Source organism: Haliotis rubra, unplaced genomic scaffold (assembly GCF_003918875.1).
Source record: "Haliotis rubra isolate DU_JTF1 unplaced genomic scaffold, ASM391887v1 Scf849, whole genome shotgun sequence".
NCBI lineage: Eukaryota > Metazoa > Mollusca > Gastropoda > Lepetellida > Haliotidae > Haliotis > Haliotis rubra.
The window spans coordinates 180360-203003 of record NW_025767578.1 but is presented as its reverse complement, the minus strand read 5'-3'; the positions used below and the strand labels follow the sequence as shown (position 1 = coordinate 203003).

The 22644-nt window shown below is 37.5% G+C and overlaps 1 protein-coding gene across 1 annotated transcript; it reads right to left on the bottom strand.

Moving 5' to 3' along the window:
* Nucleotides 1–13127: 13127 nt before the first annotated feature.
* Nucleotides 13128–22132, bottom strand: LOC124262638 (tRNA (guanine(37)-N1)-methyltransferase-like). Its single transcript, XM_046697144.1, has 5 exons — nucleotides 21614–22132; nucleotides 18861–19083; nucleotides 14443–14631; nucleotides 13439–14056; nucleotides 13128–13252 (listed from the first exon to the last, which is right to left on the bottom strand). The coding sequence occupies exons 1-5, from the start codon at nucleotides 22106–22108 to the stop codon at nucleotides 13218–13220; spliced, it is 1560 nt and encodes a 519-aa protein (XP_046553100.1). The 5' UTR covers nucleotides 22109–22132; the 3' UTR covers nucleotides 13128–13217.
* Between the last annotated feature and the right edge of the window lie 512 nt (nucleotides 22133–22644).

The window sequence follows — 22644 nt, the reverse complement described above, 5'->3', positions numbered from 1 at the left end:
CTCTGCCATATGTAAATGTTATGGCATTCGCTAGAATTATCAATCTGCCATATGTAAATATTATGGCATTAACTAGAATTATCACTCTGCAAAATATGTCTATAGTTATAGCATTCACTAGAATTATCACTCTGCCATATGTAAATGTTATGGCATTAACTAGAATTATCACTCTGCAAAATATGTCTATAGTTATAGCATTCACTAGAATTGTCACTCTGCCATATGTAAATGTTATGGCATTCACTAGAATTATCACTCTGCAAAATATGTCTATAGTTATAGCATTCACTAGAATTATCACTCTGCCATATGTAAATGTTATTGCATTCGCTAGAATTATCAATCTGCCATATGTAAATATTATGGCATTAACTAGAATTATTACTCTCCTATAAATCAATAATTACAGTATTTATTAGAATTCACACTCTGCCATATGCAAATATTATGACATTCACTAGAATTATCACACTGCCATTTGTAAATGTTACGACATTAACAAGAATTACCACTCTGCAAAATATGTCTATAGTTATAGCATTCACTAGAATTGTCACTCTGCCATATGTAAATGTTATGGCATTCACTAGAATTATTACTCTCCTATAAATCAATAATTACAGTATTTATTAGAATTCACACTCTGCCATATGCAAATATTATGACATTCACTAGAATTATCACACTGCCATTTGTAAATGTTATGACATTAACAAGAATTATCACTCTGCAAAATATGTCTATAGTTATAGTATTCACTAGAATTATCACTCTGCCATATGTAAATGATATGGCATTCGCTAGAATTATCAATCTGCCATATGTAAATATTATGGCATTAACAAGAATTATCACTCTGCAAAATATGTCTATAGTTATAGCATTCACTAGAATTATCACTCTGCCATATGTAAATTTTATGGCATTCGCTAGAATTATCAATCTGCCATATGTAAATATTATGGCATTAACTAGAATTATCACTCTGCAAAATATGTCTATAGTTATAGCATTCACTAGAATTGTCACTCTGCCATATGTAAATGTTATGGCATTCACTAGAATTATTACTCTCCTATAAATCAATAATTACAGTATTTATTAGAATTCACACTCTGACATATGTAAATATTATGACATTCGATAGAATTATCACACCGCCATATGTAAATGTTATGACATTAACAAGAATTATCACTCTGCAAAATATGTCTATAGTTATGGTATTCACTAGAATTATCACTCTGCCATATGTAAATGTTATGGCATTCACTAGAATTATCAATCTGCCATATGTAAATATTATGGCATTAACTAGAATTATCACTCTGCAAAATATGTCTATAGTTATAGCATTCACTAGAATTGTCACTCTGCCATATGTAAATGTTATGGCATTCACTAGAATTATCACTCTGCCATATATGAATAGTTATAGCATGATAGATAGATAGATCGTCTTTATTTCCTCCAAAATTGAAGATACATATGCATGATTTAGCAGATATTACATTTTACAAGGTACAAGTGTATGAAAGTTATACAATACAAAAACATTTAAAGATATGTATATATGGGGGGGATGTAAATCTAGTAACATGTGATGAAAAACCGTTTCCATTCATGAACAGCTTTACTCGTGATTTTCATACATTGAATCCATAGATCAGTATCAAGATCTCTAATGTTGTCATTTGGCACTCCTCCAAGTAGAAAACTAATCAGTGCATCATCATCATCATTCCAAACACTTACAAAGGTTGTAACATCCAATAGATCAATGAGGGAGCTAAGTAGTCGCTCTCTGTTACATTCCGTTTGTGGACAAAAGAGAAATACATGTTTTACAATGTCATAAGCATATGTGCCACATAAGCATTCTTTAGATTGTATAGCGAAAGTGCCGACACGGATAAGGTAGGATATGTCATAGAAATAATCTGAATCATTAAGAGCTATTAACCAAAGTTTGTTACTAGCAGCTGGATTGCGTAGGAGAGCGTATCTGTGGAGATTGACTCTGTAGTTAAGCTCAGAGGTAACGACATTTGCTTCAAATTTTGAGACTTTATCTCTTACAAGATTTGACCATTGATTTTTGGTAACAAATACAGATGAGTTACGATAAATGTCAACATATTCAGTAAGATCATATTTACAGGTAAGATATAACATATGGTGTAAAGGAGAGGATTTACACTTCAGCATGTTTTGCATACTATCCTTACAATCATGTTGAGCTAATCTATAGTGAAGAATTCGTTTGAAAATGAAACTAATATCAGTGTTAAGCAGTCTTCCCAGGAACAATAATGCTCTCTGATCAATATACGCACGTAGTGATACAAGTCCAAGACAGTCTCTGGCAATGACCGAGCACGTGCGTTTAGAGAACCCTTGTACTTTTTTACAGAAGTACTTTTGCACACATTCAAGCATATCGTATTCTTTAGTTGATATGTTACACCACATATTACAGGCAAATAGACCACAGGGTAGTACAATACGTTCCCATATGCGTACAGCATGCATAGGGTGAAGACCACCAAAATACAATCCATGACTGTGGTTAACATTGACTAGCTTTCTAAGCTTTTCACATATTAAAACAGTACGATTAAGGGTAGATTTAGCGGTGTTTATGTACAGGCCCGCATATACGACATCGGTTTTGCGGTTAATAACATGATCACCCAAAAATAGCTCTGGGCATTCGTGTTTATGATAATCACCAAACAGAAGGAAGGCACTTTTACCAGCATTAAACCTAAGGTGCCATGTTTTTGCATAATCAGATATAACATTCAATAAACATTGAAGACCATCGGGTGTACAACTTAATAGGGTTGTATCATCTGCAAGTAGGATACCAGGGGTAGTGGCCCAGGGCAGGTTTAAGCCTCTTCCTGAATTATCAGCAGCATTTAACAGATCGTTAATGTACAGTGTAAACAACCAAGCCGATAGGACCCGTCCTTGCCCAACACCCTGACGTATTTCAAAGGTATCCGAAATATGTCCGCCAATGCTAATACGTGATTTCATTGATGAAGAAAGTATGTATAAAAGTCTCCACATTTTACCTTTAATTCCAAAGTTGTGCAGTTTTAGGAAAAGACCATTAAGCCAAACCCGGTCGAATGCTTTTCATTATCGACAAATGCACAGTATACTGGCGTTTCTCTTTCATTGTAGTAAGCAATAGTTTCTTGGAGCGTAAATAATGCGGTCTCTGCTCCAGCACCTTTTCTAAAACCAAACTGAAAAGGGTGAGGAAAATTCTTTACTTCTGTTGCCCAGCTTTCGATTCTATTCAAAAGCAATCTTTCAAAAAGTTTACCTAAAACTGGAGTAAGTGTGATGCCTCTGTAATTAGAAGGGTTATCCTTACTTTTACCATGGCCTTTGTGGATTGGAAGTATATTCCCACACTAAACAACTTAGGAACATATTCATAAGAAACAATATCATTATAAAACGTAAGAAGGTGGTTGATGAGTGATCTTCCACTAAATTTAACATGCTCATTTACAATATGATCCGGGCCTGGGATTTACCCGTCTTCAATGATTTTACAGTTTTCAATAGTTCATCACCAGTAAATGGACATAAAAGATTCATACTGGTGTCATTACAGTCATCAACGTCTTGTCTTGTGACAAGATCTTCAATAAAACTATTAACAAAACAGGTAAAATCTTGATCAAAATTGATATCTTCATACGGCTGGGAGAGATCCCTAAAGTACTTAGCAAATAGGTTACAGATACTTTCTGGAGTGTCACAGGTCTCGTTCTCGTACACAAGGGTTTTAACTCGTTCTTTATTGCGTTTGTACTTTTTTGTAACCCTGGTATATTCCTGAATATCAACTTCGGCTGCTTCATAGATGTCCCTGAACTTTTCATCTTGAAGTTTACGTTTTGATCGGCGATGTTCTTTTCGAAAGATTCTCTTAGCCTGCTTATATTTTACGTAGTGAACATCGTCCTTATTTCGTGGCTTACCCATATGGACCCATTCTTTACGTGCGTGTCGCATATCGTTATGACATGGCTTTAAATTATCCCTCTTCCAGTAGGGTTTTAAATGGGATTGAAATTTTGAAGCAGGAATACTGATATTGGCTGAAGCATGTAATGAATCAAGGATGAAATTATGGTAGGCTTCAATATACTCCTCTGGTGTGTTGTAATCAGCTATATCTAAACTGACATTTCTGAAATAATTTTCAGTCTCATAGCGATAAAGCATCAGATCAATGCTGTTGGCCTTTCGCCAGTTTAACTTTTCACCCCCATAGTGATATTGACGTACATCATCAGTTACATGCATACAAATAAGTATAGGGTAGTGATCTGAGACAGAGTACGGGATGGAATAGTCAATATCATAGCCAACAATGCTACTTCTACAATCAGTGTTAACAAAAACATAATCGATCATAGTTTTAACCTGTCTACATTTACTAGTGTAGGTGTAAGCATTTTGATTGTCCAGTGGTACAATCGAGATCAGGTCACGTTCCTTCAAAGCTCTCTGCAAACACTTAGCTCGAGGTTTTAATGCTGAGAGAGTCCGAAGGTCAGTATTAAAATCACCAAGTATTACAGTTTGTCCATGATATGAGCAGGTATCGTATACATCCATAGCATTATGGAGTTCTTCTGCGTAGACAGTGTCCATGACATTAGACGATGGAAGTCGCACACCAACTATGTACACTGGAATGCCACATTTAGTCATCTTAACACCAATGATGTGTTCTCTGTTCGGTATATTTAATACCGAGACACTACAACTATCTTGCTTCCTGATGAACAATGCAACTCCACCAGCTCCTCTAGGTGAAGAATGGTTCTGCTGGCATTTGACACACACATGGAAGTCGTCATGAAGATCAGTTAGAATTGGTTTCTGATTGTCATTCAGCCAGTGTTCACTTAGGAACAGTATATCACAGCTATCCAGTTTATACTTGAGTTCCGACAAACAGTTCGTAACACCACGAATATTCCATGTAATGACACGAGATAATGACATTACAAGAATCAGTATGTATAAATTGCAAGACATATATTACTGTCCGTTACCTTCATGTCCATTATCGCCGTACCATGTATTATTCGGAACCCATTCCCGACAGTTCACGTTTTCAGGCCAGAAATAGTCGTCATCCATGATGACGTCAGCAGAGTCTCTAGTGACTGTAATTCGTATGGTGTATGTCGGGTTACGCGGACTGTCCCAATGCTTCATCAATCTGGTATGAGATATCACAACGCCACGGTCTTTAGCGTAATCCACTATAGCGTCTTTGATGATGTCAAACGACTTGTCAGCCCTGACATAACTTAGCACTAAACGTTTATTCCTATGCTTCGAAACACCACTAAATGACTTTTTCCACTCATTGTTGAATGTCACAGTTCTGGCTTTCCTTGTATTGCTCTGGGTTTCATTATCAGCACGCTCATCGTAGGGGTGAGAGTGTTCACAGATGATTACGTCATTGTCGGTTGGAGTGATTGGTGTATCCTTGCGAACAATAACCTGTGGTGAACTTGGCATACGATGGGCTTGTGCTGCTGTGGGTGCGCTTGGGGCTTGAGCATGCACTTTGTGGATATCGTCAAAGTCAGCATCTGACAACTGATTACCTAGCTTTACAGTGTCCGAATACAATAACTTGTTTCTTGTGTTTATGCAATCCATCTTCCCGTCAACTGCACGCACACTCTTATCAATAGAGTTTAGCATTGTAATGAAAGTGTCCTTTGAGTCTCTCAATTCTGCTTCACTTTGTTTAAGTTGATTGCAAAGTTTTAGGTTTTCCGCTTTCAACACTTTTTCTTTGGACAACAACGCTAGGTTTTCAGCTTCATAGTGTTTTGTTTCACTGACTCTTGCATCATATGCATCAAGGAGTCTGACCATATCACTATTGTATCTGTCCTCAAATTCTGCTAAACGTTTACACACAATTTCAAACTTTTTGTTCATGTCGTCATGAATAAACATCAGTTTTGACATCATATTCCCAAAGGGGTCTTTGTCTTTCTCATGAACATGTTCGTGTCCTGGTTTATCTTGAACAGATTTTTGTCTGGTCAGAACATCAGTTTGAATCACATGGGCAGGAATTACACCTTTGATAAACTTATAAAGCACATACGCATCAGAAGCATATTTCTCAGCTACGCTTTTAGTTTGGCCACTTCGCTTCACACGCCTGATAAGTATTCCTTCAGGAAAATCCTCACATTCGGATTTAGCCACATCATATAGAGAAAATCTTATATTATTGAGTCCCTGATCGTCGTTATCGTAGACTCCAAGCAGTTTTCCCTTGCAGGTTTTCCTATCATTTTCCCCAAATATATCATCCAGCTGTTTCACAATATCATAATCAACATTGTCAGGATTCTGTGTAGAATAGGTTTGGGGGGAGACACATTCAGTCATTATGATATCAGTAGAGGATAGTGCACATAGGTATTTACCTGTTGGTTGACGTGCTTTATAGAGTTTTCAAGCCATCCGTATGCCCATGATCCATGAATATCCGTAAACACACATAAATAGATCTCCGCAACCATACACTGGATTGTTATTTACGCGAGTCTGTCATATGGGATTGCCATGTTCGTCATATGTGGGGCATAACCGGGAACAGGACAGGGCTATCGGGAGCTCCGAGTAAACACGTCCGAACCCTACGGCGGCTTGGGCAAAGTCACTTTGTTACATTTTCACTTTGTTACCTTGTCACTTTGTTACCTCGTCACTGGTATACTTAGTTAGTTACTTAGCTTGCTACCTAGTCACTTTGTTACCTTTTCACTTTGTTATGTTGTCACTTTGTTACCTTTTCACTTTGTTACCTTCTCACTGGTATACATTCACTAGAATTATCACACTGCAATATATGAATAGTTATAGCTTTCACTAGACTTATCACTCTTCCACATATGAATAGTTATAGCATTCACTAGAATTATCACTCTGCCATGTGTAAATTTTATGGCATTCACTAGACTTATTACTCTGCCATTGATCTTTAGTTATAACATTCACTAGAATTATCACTCTGCCATATGTAAGTATTATGGCATTCACTAGAATTATAACACTGCCAGAAATGAATAGTTACAGCTTTCACTACAATCATCACTCTGCCATATGTAAATGATATGGCATTCACTAGAATTATATCACTACGATATATATATAGTTATAGCATTCACTAGAATTATCAAACTGCCATATATACATAGTTATAGCATTCACTAGAATTATCACTCTGCCATATGTAAATTTTATGGCATTCACTAGACTTATTACTCTGCCATAGATCTTTAGTTATAGCATTCACTAGAATTATCACTCTGCCATATGTAAGTATTATGGCATTCACTAGAATTATAACACTGCCAGAAATGAATAGTTACAGCTTTCACTACAATCATCAATCTGCCATATGTAAATGTTATGGCATTCACTAGAATTATATCACTACGATATATATATAGTTATAGCATTCACTAGAATTATCACTCTGCCATATGTAAATGTTATGGCATTCGCTAGAATTATCAATCTGCCATATGTAAATATTATGGCATTAACTAGAATTATCACTCTGCAAAATATGTCTATAGTTATAGCATTCACTAGAATTATCACTCTGCCATATGTAAATGTTATGGCATTAACTAGAATTATCACTCTGCAAAATATGTCTATAGTTATAGCATTCACTAGAATTGTCACTCTGCCATATGTAAATGTTATGGCATTCACTAGAATTATCACTCTGCAAAATATGTCTATAGTTATAGCATTCACTAGAATTATCACTCTGCCATATGTAAATGTTATTGCATTCGCTAGAATTATCAATCTGCCATATGTAAATATTATGGCATTAACTAGAATTATTACTCTCCTATAAATCAATAATTACAGTATTTATTAGAATTCACACTCTGCCATATGCAAATATTATGACATTCACTAGAATTATCACACTGCCATTTGTAAATGTTATGACATTAACAAGAATTACCACTCTGCAAAATATGTCTATAGTTATAGCATTCACTAGAATTGTCACTCTGCCATATGTAAATGTTATGGCATTCACTAGAATTATTACTCTCCTATAAATCAATAATTACAGTATTTATTAGAATTCACACTCTGCCATATGCAAATATTATGACATTCACTAGAATTATCACACTGCCATTTGTAAATGTTATGACATTAACAAGAATTATCACTCTGCAAAATATGTCTATAGTTATAGTATTCACTAGAATTATCACTCTGCCATATGTAAATGATATGGCATTCACTAGAATTATATCACTACGATATATATATAGTTATAGCATTCACTAGAATTATCAAACTGCCATATATACATAGTTATAGCATTCACTAGAATTATCACTCTGCCATATGTAAGTATTATGGCATTCACTAGAATTATAACACTGCCAGAAATGAATAGTTACAGCTTTCACTACAATCATCACTCTGCCATATGTAAATGATATGGCATTCACTAGAATTATATCACTACGATATATATATAGTTATAGCATTCACTAGAATTATCACTCTGCCATAGGCAAATGTTATGGCATTCACTAGAATTATAACACTGCCAGAAATGAATAGTTACAGCTTTCACTACAATCATCAATCTGCCATATGTAAATGTTATGGCATTCACTAGAATTATATCACTACGATATATATATAGTTATAGCATTCACTAGAATTATCAAACTGCCATATATAAATGGTTATAGCATTCACTAGAATTATCACTCTGCCATATGTAAATGTTATGGCATTCCCTAGAATGATTACTCTCCTATAAATCAATAATTACAGCATTTGTTAGAATTCACACTCTGCCATATGCAAATATTATGACATTCACTAGAATTATCACACTGCCATTTGTAAATGTTATGACATTAACAAGAATTATCACTCTGCAAAATATGTCTATATATAGTATTCACTAGAATTATCAATCTGCCATAGGTAAATGTTATGGCATTAACAAGAATTATCACTCTGCAAAATATGTCTATAGTTATAGTATTCACTAGAATTATCACTCTGCCATATGTAAATGTTATGGCATTCGCTAGAATTATCAATCTGCCATATGTAAATATTATGGCATTAACTAGAATTATCACTCTGCAAAATATGTCTTTAGTTATAGCATTCACTAGAATTGTCACTCTGCCATATGTAAATGTTATGGCATTCACTAGAATTATTACTCTCCTCGGAGGGTGACACGGAAACTTGTTAAACCGTCATTGACCAATGAAATTAATGTATTTTACATGAAGGTTTTTAAGATAAGTACAGTTATAGCATTCACCGGAATTATCACTCTGCCATATGTTTTATAGTTATAGCATTTACTAAACTTACACATAGTTATGGCATTAACTGGAATTGTCACTCTGCCATGTTTGTTTAGTTGTATCATTTGCAAGAACCCATATATGTATAGTTAAAGCATTCACTAGAATTGTCACCCTACAAAAGATGCATGATTGAAATAGATTTGGTTTTTTGAAAAGTATTTATGCTTATTTTCACAATTTATCGCTGTTTTGTGTATCTCGAAGAAAGATGGCCCAAACCTATCTAAGCTCTAGTCGTATTAATGAACTTTCCCGAAATGTAATTTCAGTATTGTCAACTCTCGAAAGCTTACTCGACATGGAAGGAGAGAGGCAGATGACAGTTTCACGTTCCAAGTGGTCGAGCCTATACTGCAGCATTACAAAGACGATCCGTCCATTCTACAATCACGACTCCATGTTTCTTTCCCTGGAGAATCGGGTGATGATTTTGGAGGGTTGAGCTAAGATATGTTCACAGCATTTTGGACGCGAGTATTACCATACTTCATTGGAGAGCAATGCAAGGTACCAAGTCTACCCTTCCACAGAGGTAGGAATGTGTTGTGGAAGTATGAATCAATTGGTTCCATCCTAACTCACTCTTTGGCAATGACAAGTTGTCTGCCATCTATCGCGAGAACCTCTATCATTGCAATTGTCTTTGCATCCAAGGTGGACAAACAATGCCTTTTAGATTTTTTCTTTTTTGTACCAGAGCAGAGCAATATCTCCTTCCAAAGATAATGGTGCATTTCTAGAGTCTCGATGACTTACTGATCACTTTCTTCAGCATCAATGACTTCTTGGGAATGCCAAACTGTTGGGAAATCTCGGATCAAATTGCAGAAATTGCCCAGAAAGAGTTGCTTGATACCCCACGTCATCTTTACGATGCCAGAAGAGGTGGTAATCGAAGTTGCTATAACTAGTCATCATTCTGGGCGCAGTTGACATTGACGAAATTTCAGCTCTTATAACTTCCCAGCGTCCTATTCCTATAAAGGTAGTACATGAGGAGGAGGAAGTCTCAGTTTGTGAGAGGACTGGATCAGGAAGACCTCTTGTTCCTTCTGCATTTTATTACAGGGTCAATCCACATGCCAGTTGGGGGAATTAAGGTATCATTTACAAAACTGGCAGGGGAATTAAGGAGACCCACTGTACACACATGCGCAAATATCATCGAAATAAGTGCCCCATATTCATCTTTTCAAGAGTTCCATCATGAAATGACACAGTATCTGAGGAACGAGTTGGTTTTCCAATGTCCAATTAAGTAAGCTGAGCTGAAGGTGGATATGACCTGTTCACTTGAATTTGAATAAGCTGAATTAACATCTGCTGCAAAGTAGATACAGTTGGGTTTTTCCCGAGTTCAATCAGAATAAACTGTTACATCATGCTTCAGGCTTCAGTTGCATTTTATGAAATCCATACATCTTTTCAAAATGTGTTACAATTGTGCCATCCCTGAAGGTCCGGGATAGAATTGGTCTTCAGTAACCCATGCATGTCGTCAGAGGCGACTAACGGGATCCTGTGGTCAGACTCGCTGACTGGGTTGACACGTGTCGTCGTATCCCAATTGCACAGATCTATGCTCATGCTGTTGATCACTGGATTGTCTGGTCCAAACTCGATTATTTACAGACCACCACCATATAGCTGGAATATTGCTGAATGTGGCGTAACACTAAACTCACTGACTGAATTCAAAATATCTTTAAAACGATGTAAGATATCAGTAATTTCTCAATACATCATCTCTATTTGAGATATCTTTAATGCATTTCAAGATATCTCTAATTCAATTCAAGATGTCATGCTTCAACACATCCTTAATTCATTTTGCGATAACATGAATTTTAATGGAGATATCTATAATCATCTCTGTTCAAGATATCAATTCAATTCATCTCTATTTTCATTCAAGATACGAGGGTCGATCAAAAAGTACGTAGACTAACTATATTCTTGATGTCCAATGTTTCAAAAGCTTCCATTTTATTTTGAAGGAATCATTAGCAAAGCCATATCCAAAATTTTCCATGTGTGGGTAATGTGGTTAACCAGATATTTGTCATCACAACACATTGAGGTATAATATTTCTAACAAAATAGCAGAAAATGAAAAACGATTTGTGAAAGTGAAAACATTAGAATAAGCTATGTCCTTATGATTAGGTAAGCGATTGTAATTTCAAATTGCTTTTTTATGAACTTTAATTTCTCAGTGTGATTCTAGGGGACTTCTATCAATCTAAAACACACAAAATATTTCTTGCATATTTTGTTTCCTGAAGTTTTTGATGCATTTATTGTAGATTTTGCATTTTTTGAGGGTACCAAGATAACAGGTCAAACAAAATGGGGATCGTGAGACTGGAACATAGCAAAACCAAATTGCTTGAGCTTGACAGATAATATGTAGAAAATATTGTATTGTTTTCTTGGTGATTCTACATACTTTTTGATCGCCCCTCGTATATTTAAAACAAGTTAAGTGAAGCCATAAGATCTTCAGCATCCTGGAGCATTAAAACAAACAGTACACATGACAGTACATTATTGCAGATCTGGTTGTGAAATGTCTCTATCTTTTTCAACACACTGTAAATTGAACAGCTATCAAAGCGCACTGTCTGTTTTAAAGTTTCCATAGTTGACATTTTGGACAAGTTCAAAACGGCACACAATTTGGATGTTTGAGTGTTTGATAGATCATGATAGTCACATGGTTTTCTTAACGTGAATAGCACAAATTGATAGTAGGTCTACCAGGTGTGCATGACCACCTTGTCCAACCACTAACAATGCTTACGCAGTGGTTTCCCTTGATGAAACTGAATGCTTGTGTGGCGCAAACAGGAATGGCGCAAAACGAAGATGTTATGCATTTTAATTGATGTTATCTACATTAGGGCCACAACCATGACTTGCGATGGGCCAGTCAACACTACTTTATTTGCTTGGTGGATCTACTGAATCGATACTGCAACAGACACGACTTTGACAATTCCTGGGTTGAGACAATTCAAGACAGACGATACACAGTTCAGAATGGAGTTAGTCTGGACAGCTCTGATGGTCGTGCAAGGGTCCACCATTGCGAATGGTTATTGGTACCGCATAGGGGACAACATCGATGATGTGATGTTGCACGTATTGTATCTTCTTGAGGCAGGATAACATTACCACCATGACTGTTTGTTTCAATGGCTACAGCAGAACCAAAACCAGTCAGTAACGCCAATCTTTGTTGGATGTCTGGAACAGGTGTCTTTGATGTACCACTGTTTACATGCCTGTATCTCAGAGTTTATACATACACTGTATATGCCAGTCAGGGGCTCAGCATTGGCACTGCAGGTGATGTACACTCAACACCTGGGTGATTCTATACTGGGCAGTACAACCAATGTATCAAATTATCAGGGACAGACCACTGGAGCAAGTACATGGGATGGTGTATGGTTTGTCTTGCTAACTTATCTCAGCAACATTATCACAAATGTTGACTCTATGAAAACACATGAGCAACAAGCTACCTGCAGTCAGTATGTCTATATATGATCCTCCAACTGAATGAATGGCACTTCTGTGTTATTCCGCACGTCTGGCATGTTCTTTTTTTCAGAAACTTAACCTAAGATATCTCAACAGATGGCCATCATTCTCTTTTTGTATTCTCATTCAAATTCTCATACATTCTCTTTACTCCAAGTAACTGAAACTATCATATCTTGACAGAAGATTTTGCCATGTCCATCAGGTAGCCTTTGCTCTCTTTGCATCTGGTTCACCTGAAAATCAAGCATAAGAAAACTGAAATGTACTGCTGTCAGTGTGACTTCAGGACAGAAAGTAAGTGAAGCTTTATTATATTACTTCATAACCTATTAATCACACATTGAAAGTATATAAATGTTACAAAATTAATCACAAACAGTTAAGCAATCTAAATGCAACAATATCAGTGGCAAACTTACCACATTCTTTTAGATTTACATCAGCTTTCTGTAATTCTTGAAATAAAATGTCTTTTGTCAGGCGAAATGTTAAGCACATCATATCCTTGTTGGGGGCAACATTTCGAACAAACCTGACACTGACATCTGTTAAAGATTTATCAATAATTCTCTCCCCTTGTTCAACAACATCTTTGTTTGGATCGTCACTTTTACTGAAACAGTAGCAGTGTACCACAGGTAAACTTGCATCATCAATACCCTCCATTCCTACATCACAATCCACTAAAAGAGACACAAAGCAGTCCAGGAACTCTATAGCTGCTGCTGGCAGGTTCATCAATATATGCATGGTGCTGTTCTGCGAATCAGACTTCATCCTCTTGATCAAATCCGACTTCACTACTGTTCGAACAAATGCCCGTCCATCAAGATTATAAGCTGTCAACACATCTGGTCTAATTTTATTTAGAGAAATGTTTCTCTGTAAAGAACTATAGGAGTTTGGGTTCAGATCATTGGCCTTGACAAAGATGCCTCGCCTTGCAGCTGGGATGGCAAAGGGCCCAACACCAGCAAACATGTCATACACAATGTCACCTTGCTGGAGCTGCTTGATCATTGTTCCATGTTCTGTAGCTGAAACACAAGTAAAACAGGTGTGAGTCAGCTTTGGCTGTGAAACCCTACAGTGAATACAGCATTAGGCAGACCAATCCGAAATTCTTACTGTGAACAGTCAGGCAAAAGGACACATATTAGCACTATCATACTTATCTTACCAGAACTCCACAAGCCATACAGAAGAGCAGTGGCCTCTGGCATGTCATAGTTTAATTCCTTTGCTTGGAGTGACATGGCCTCAAGTCAAAGATTCATGTCACCTAAGAAGTGATCCACACCCTGGGTTGTAAATGTATCATGTAGACATTGAATTACTCCTGATATGAGTTTGTTATAGTCAGCTTTTTCAGTCCATATCTCTATTCAAATTATCTGTCTTGTGTTGACTGATTACAACTCACAGAGTCTTGGGTTCCAATAAACCTTAGAGAAGTCAAACTCGTATATGCAGCCGTTTTCTCGAACTTGTGTGACGTAGTTGTCTTCTCCTGCCAGAAGTTCCATCTTGAAGTTGCGGAAAGTGTTGTCAATCACATCAAGCTTGTTAACCACAGTACAGATATTAGGGAGCTTGTCACAGATTACCTGCCCTGGACACAAACAATTATCATCATGAGTAATGTATTACATGTAACAAGTGTCTGTGTAAATATATTTGTAGGAAATGTCAGTGGCAGCAAATGACTGAAATATTAAAAAATACAGAAGCAAACCTACCTTTCCATAATGATTTTGTACTTCCAATTAGAGTAATCTACCCTTGTATACATGAACATGTCAGTTTTAGATGGGACGGACCATCTTGAAGTGTTGCAGAGGGTGATTTGAGGTCTTTTCTGACATGACTTGCTAATCTGCTAACCATGTGCAGATTTAATACCTATCAGAAATATGAATTCCTGCCCTATTCTGAATTCAATAAAGGAGAGAGGCCACTTACAAGACAGACATTCAACAATGAACAGACTATGAATACACCATGCCTTGAGAGACAGACAGAAACAAGTCCCAAGTCAACCAAAACATAGCATTGAATCTTCTTGCTGACAAACGTCACTGTGACCTGTGACCCCATGTCATACATGCTTTCAAATCATGCAATAACTACATAATAAGTCAATCTAGTGTATATGGCTAACATACTTTACACATGACCTTCACTGTGACATTGACCTTCCACGGGGGGCATATTTTCAAATCTTGGCCATTTCCTAAAGAAGATATGTATGAAGTTTCATTATACTACAGCTATTCCTTCTTGAACTTTTTTCAAGCTATAACCTTGTGCATGTCCCACAATTTTACAATGGTCAAAACAGTGTGGCATTAACTAATTTCCTGTTGAAAACAGTGTGCACTGAAAGCAGTATGAAAAATGTCTGAAGTATCTGGGTTGATGGACAATCCTGTTTCTTTTTTCAAATATTCAGCAGAACAATTATTAGAAGCCCTGTGTTACTACTTATGTGTAATTGATACAATCAAATTTCTTGTTACATGTTATCATGCTTTCTTTGAATAAAAACTTGACATTCATGATTTGTCAATTTATTGCCCTTACTTATATCCTTATCGTGACAGTCCCTGCCTGGCGCTCGGCATTAATGGGTACAACAAGGACTGGTCGGCTCTGAGTCAGTATAATGTGTCTGAGTGGGGTATTCATGCTTCACTGCGGCATGGTATCTCAGTTGGCTAGCACTATAAAACCAGCTTAAGTCTGGGCTAGTACAAGCAGCCGCACATACACATACACACGCATGCACGTCATCATATGAGCGAAATATTTTCAAGCACGACGTAAAACCCTCACCTCACCTTGTCGTGACACATTAGTATGCAATGTTCTTACTTTCATCAATCATATCATAGTGTGAACATAAAACATTCACCTGAACACACCCTATGACCACCTCACTCCCAGCATGCTCCTGTGTAAACCGCGTAGATCCAGGTTCGCATTGATCTTCAGTAACCCATGCTTATCATAAGAGGCGACTAATGGCATGGGGCAGTCAGGCTCGCTGACTTGGTTGACACATGTCATTGTATCCCAATTGCATAGAATGATGTCATGATGTTATAAAACTGGATTGTCTGATCCAGACTTGATTACTTACAGACTGCCGTCACATGGCTGGAATATTGCTGAGTGCGAAGTAAAACTAAACTCACGCTCCTGTGGTACTCGTCATCTTTTCATACAATTGCCTGTAGACTTGGGCTTCAAAACGTCCAAATGTTTCCAACTTGAGTACCCCATCGGTCAAACTAGACTCATGGTTGAGCACGTATAAGATTACATAACTATTAACATGATTAATGTAGCTTCCTTTTTCTAGTACATACAGGCAAACATTCTGCTCTTGCCTCCAACCTGTCCAAGAAACTCCTTAAGATCATTAAGGACACCTTACAGAGAGCTCAATGTCTGTCTCTCGAGGGAGGACCACAGGAGGAACTATGTCCTACTGGATCCATATGGCACTGTGAAAGAAGTTGGCCATGCAGTGTGGATGCCAGTTTCTGCACAACTCATGGAAGTGGCCCCGGAGATGAATGCATACACAGACATGAGAACAGCAAAGCACAATAAACACTGAAAATTTAGCCGGGGGTCTTGCAGATTTACATCTATCTCAAAAATGTTCAAAATGAAACCAAAATCATTGAAACTTCTCATGTCTGCATACACAAGTCTGCTGTCCCCCTCGATGACTAAGGTTCCACGATCTTAAACCAGAGAGTCAAGGATGGAGTGAATTCAGGCACAACCTGACAGAGTACAGAGTATCCTTCATGTATACATTGTGCCGAGCAAGGTTATGCACTTTTGTAGAGCATGAACAGAAGCTTCAACCTGGGTTGTAGTAGAGGGACACTTCTCACAGAGCTTGTGGGCCTTGTTGTCCTTGAGGAGTTTGTCCACCAACCAAGGTTGGCAAAGAAGTAAGAATAACAAATGTCATCCAGTTTTCTGCACATAACTAGGTATCTTATGAGACAGTGTAAGCACATCACATGCATGAGAACTTGAACCATATTTTTTCAAAAGGCAAGTAGTACTGCCAAAAGGCAACAACAGTTTCCTATGGAAGTTGGTCTCCCAAGAACTGATTCGATCATCAGCGACAAATAACAAAAGATGACAGCCTTTTGAATCCTAAACCATGGCTCTCATCTGGTGTAAGCATTACACTGAGACAGATCTGATCACTGAGTAATCAGCAACTGACGTATGTAGCTGAAAGTCATCTCAGTTGGGTAGAAACATAACAAAAGATAGATAACACAGGAGCATGCCAGGTGGCCAGAGAGGTGTTCAGGTGAATGTTTTATGTTGTTCTACACTGTTTTACAATCAACGCAAGAGTATTGCTTACATGGAGGGCAAAGTTAGAAAATATAGACAACACACTATTGACAGATGTACAGGCCTTCTTACCAGTTGTTAGTGTGAGAACAGTATATTAAACATGGATCAAATTAACATCATATTTCAGCATTGGAATACTAAAATCATTTTACATGCTTGCAGTCTGTATTTAACAAGCCATGGTGGGCTTCTTACCAGTTGTTAGTGTGAGAACAGTATACAGTCAGACCTCGTTTATCCGAACACTTTGTTTTTTTATTGAATTGTTCGGACAAACGAATCATTGGGATATCTGAATCAGGACCTAGGCGGTCGGCTACACGTGAAAACAAAACAACTAAAAATAACATTGAAACATAACTACATCTTTTATTAACATAACATCTTGCATAACATATCATAACATAAATTACATCGGCTTGAAAAAGTCTTTGATTGATGATTGTTGACGGACAGAGTTGTTATTCACTGCTTGGATTTTTAACAACAGCTCCAGGTTTGTGAGGTCGCCGACATTTTCAAATCCATTGCATCCATTGGCTGAATGTGTGCGGTTGTGTTGGGTGGCAGGAAATGGACAGTCACGCTGGTCAGTTTCAGATTTTTACAGTTGTGACTAGCCACATTGTCAACAAGCAAAATGACCCGCCTTCAACGTGACCTCATCTGTCGATCACAAGACAGCAGCCAAACACGAAACAGCTCTGCTGTGATCCATGCCTTTTGTGTTGTTTCTATATCTAGCATACACCTCCGTCTTTATTTATGCTTACTCAATCAACGATTCGAATCAGTGTCAAGTCAATGTCAAACTTTAATTGTTTCTTCTCTAATTAACCTACACACCCTGTGATAAATATTCAATAAACAATGAATTAACTAGCAGCCAGGACAATGTTTTGACAAGCGGTAGACAAGATACACTTCGTGTTTTGATACCTCGCCGACAACAGACCTTTGGTTTTGATACATGATTGGGCACTGTTGAGGAGAGACGACAGCCTTGGTGTTCGGTTATACGAGGCAAATTTGTACATACTTTGCTGTTTCGTTACCAAAATTGATCGTTCGGATTCAGAATCCGAACATTCGAATATACGAGGTAAATTGTAACTAGAAAATTTCGTTTTTTGTGAAGAATGTTCGGAAACCGAGGTATTCGGATATCTGAAGTTCGGATATACGAGGTCTGACTGTATTAAACATGGATCAAATTAACATCAAATTTCAGCATTGGAATACTAAAATCATTTTACATGCTTGCAATCTGTATTCAACATGCCATGGTGGCGAGGGGTTAGAGATGATAGTGACATTCATAACAATGTTTTGGCAGAGGTGAATAAAGGGAAATTGAAACTTCCTGAAGTTATACAGTAGTTAACTAAGAGCCATGACTGCCCTCAGTTTGCAGCTTCTCAAAAACTGTTTATTGGGTCTTACCGATAAGTTTCTTGTAGGGGTAGACTTCAGGTTTCAGGTTGAGATGAGCTATATGGCCGATTATGCTGAAGCTGGTGACACTGTCAGTACTGGCTGGGATGACAGCCCGGAGGATGTCCTGTACGTTCCAGTTCTCATACGTCATCTCAACATCGTACATATCAAAGTCATTACTTTGTATGTCATTTTCTTGCAGTATATGTTGGTCAGATTGGTCAAGATCCTACAACAGAGATTTGTCAATATTGCTAAAACCCATGTAGAAACAATGTTGAAGAAACCATTCCAAAACATATTAAAATAAAATGAACCACTGCAATTATTTTGTAATGATAAACATAATAAACTACGGCAATACCTTATTTATGGCTACATGTTAATGTGAGTGTAGCAGTACAAGTCTACTTCGGATTCCTGTTTCACTGTAAGCTTGTGGGAGAATGTGGAGCAGTAATGCTTGTTTCCTAAGTTTGTTGATGAGAATTACTAGTGTGTTTTAAGAGAAAATGTGAAAGCAATGTGTGAAATTTAGGGCTGTTATGATTCACTCGCATAATAGATGAATTAAATCATATCCCTTCAAAAAAAAATCGTGATCACTAAAATATAATATTCATGAATTTCTTTGAAAAGGAGTGTCTTTACTTGAATTTGAGTGTTATTTATCAAAACAAGATTTGACAGTCACAATAATAGTCAACACTCTTATTGAATTTGACAGTAATGTGGTCACTTGTCATTGTCATGATAAATGAACATGGTCAACATGGAGAAATATAAAACAAACTTTATGGATAACAACTTCTTTTTATTGGTGAGTGCGACGTTTCGATACAGATTCTTGTACCGTTGTCAAGCATAATGGGACATGAAGAGGGGGGAAGTGTATATATACTGGATGTGACAATGTGACAAAGAAAACAACATAATTAACATAATTGGCTAGGCAGAAGGCTGATGAAGCCAGAGAGTAGACAAAGGACAGGCGTAGAAGCCAATGATGTACAAATGATAATGGCATGTTTATACAGCAGTGAGTTTATACAGTGGATTGGGCTTGGTGGATGAGTGCATCATAAGCGGATGGAATGAAGTATCCTTGGTCTCGGTTGATGGTGGGCTTTTGGCGTTTGATGTGGATGGCTTCGGTGAGCTTGCGTTTAGTGAAGTCTGTTTGTTTGTTAGAGAGAATGGTGATGTCAGACCACTCTATTTGATGATTGGGGCTTGCTTTGATGTGGTCGGAAATGTCTCATTTGCTTATGATGCACTCATCCACCAAGCCCAATCCACTGTATAAACTCACTGCTGTATAAACATGTCATTATCATTTGTACATCATTGGCTTCTACGCCTGTCCTTTGTCTACTCTCTAGCTTCATCAGCCTTCTGCCTAGCCAATTATGTTAATTATGTTGTTTTCTTTGTCACATTGTCACATCCAGTATATATACACTCCCCCCCTCTTCATGTCCCATTATGCTTGACAACGGTACAAGAATCTGTATCGAAACGTCGCACTCACCAATAAAAAGAAGTTGTATCCATAAAGTTTGTTCTATATTGCACTTCCCAACTTCTAAAATGCCACTCAAAGAAGTTATGGAGAAATATGTCAAATAATGTATTTAGTTATGTTTCACGGAATTTACTGAACAATATACCAACTGCAGACTTATTGTATTCATCAGCCAATATTGGTATCTGTTACCCAGTATTTGTGATATGCATTGTAATCGCCTCGTAGTAGATTCACAGCAGCCCTTGTGAAAATGCATCTTCAGCAGTTTAATTTGATAATGAATAAATGTAGTAACTTCACCAAACTTAATGACTGAAGTCAGGGTTAGCTAGAGACTCCACTATATACATGGTTTACGGTCTGGTAGAGTCCAACCATAGAAAACATCATCACCAAGCCAGGCCCAAATACACACATGCATTGAAAATTAGGCACTTCCATCAGAAATATATAGGGTTTTAGACAAAGCACAATTATGCGTCACAAGAACCACTCTCATCTAACGTACAGTACATACACCATTTCAATACTTCACAGGACTCTCATATTGTATTCAAGGACCCTTAAAATATATTACTGGGGGTCCTCTCTGCCCATACTTTTGTAAGTCAATGTAACTTGTAAGACCCTGCATACATTTAAGCTATCCAGCATAAAACAAACCACAAGTAAATAACTTTGAAATTAATAAAAGTCCTAATAAAATACAGGGTTTTACATAGTTCTTCACACTAGGAGACCTGGGGACTCGGGGCATATGTATTTTGAGAGTCCATTTTCAAACTCGGCTGTCCATCAATGCTGTCCCAAAAGTGCATCATAGGACAAAATCCCCCTGGACAAAATTGGTAAAGATTTATTTACTAGTATTTGTCAATATTTCAACATTCAGCAAGGTCAAAGAGCATATTTTTCACATCATTCATTGCACATTTATTCTTGTTTGACATATTTATACAGAACCTTTAATCTAAAGCTTAAGATCGATGAGTAGGGGGATTTTGTCCGTTTTAATGTTAAGGATGGGTGGGATAATGTCCGGGGTGTTATGGGGGTTTGATTTGTTTTTTGAGGGGGTGTCCGGGGAGATTCGTATGTGTATGATGGCTGTTATTGTTATCCATTGCATCATTCTATATCATATGTCACTAGACATGCGTGGCGTCCAATACCGAAAACGTGACCCTATATACGCGACCGCGGCTTCTGACTAAACAAAACATGACAATACCTGGTATGATGTATATTTTTCTGGATCAAGTAAAATAAGTTTGTGAGTGTTCTTGTTAGGATCACCATCCGACAATTCCGCTATTGGCTTCATCAACCGCACCTTCAACATCGACAACTTAGTCGTCTTTTTAAGAATGCCAACCTTGCGGGCTGGAATCTTTAGGCTTGGAACTTTAATTCTATTTTTGAAAATGTTTCTGTCCAGTTCAGTCATTCCCCGTACAGATTCCGGCGGATCCATGGCAGCTGCTATTTGACTCATAGTTTCAGAATCGCTGAATGACTTGGTCCACTGCCTCACAGGCCACAGGTGACGACTATATTTGACCAAACGTGTAAGTTTTGAAGACGTATTGTTGATATGTTGTTCAGAACTCACGACTCTGTTCTTATTTGTGGCAGTGGGTATTTTCTGAAGTTGTTGGAAACTGCGAAATACGTTCCCACTTAAAAGATAGAACAGTGATCTCAATCCGTATGTTCGTTTGGCCATGTGACTTGTTTACCAACGCAACTGCACTTCCGTTTGTGAACTAAAAGCCGGACCCGCGGTATAAACCGGACGGTGTTGCCAAATAAAACCCCAAACAATCGCAGCATCTGCATTTGTGGAAAAACAACAACTTCGTGGACGTAGAACTACATGAGAAATTATCAAAGCTCAAACGGATACAGCTGATCTACATGAATCCATAAAGGCCGTGAGAAGTATCCACCATATGTCATTTTCACTGAGTCCTGAAGCTTCAAGCGTACCCACTAGTCTGTCTCACAGTCCCTGAACCACATTATTTTCCCTACTGCCTAGCCGCCCCTGCAATGCTATTTAGCTCTAAATTGAAGCAAGTCTAGATCCCACAGGTTCAGATTCTGAATTTCCCATCTGACTGGGACTCCTTTCTATTTAAATGGGTTTATGTGTTGCTATCAAAATAATATAATATAGGAATACGGTCAGCAGATTGTCACCCACCAGATCTTCAAATTCTCTACAAAAAAAGAGAGAAAACGTTGCAGAAAACTGAGCCA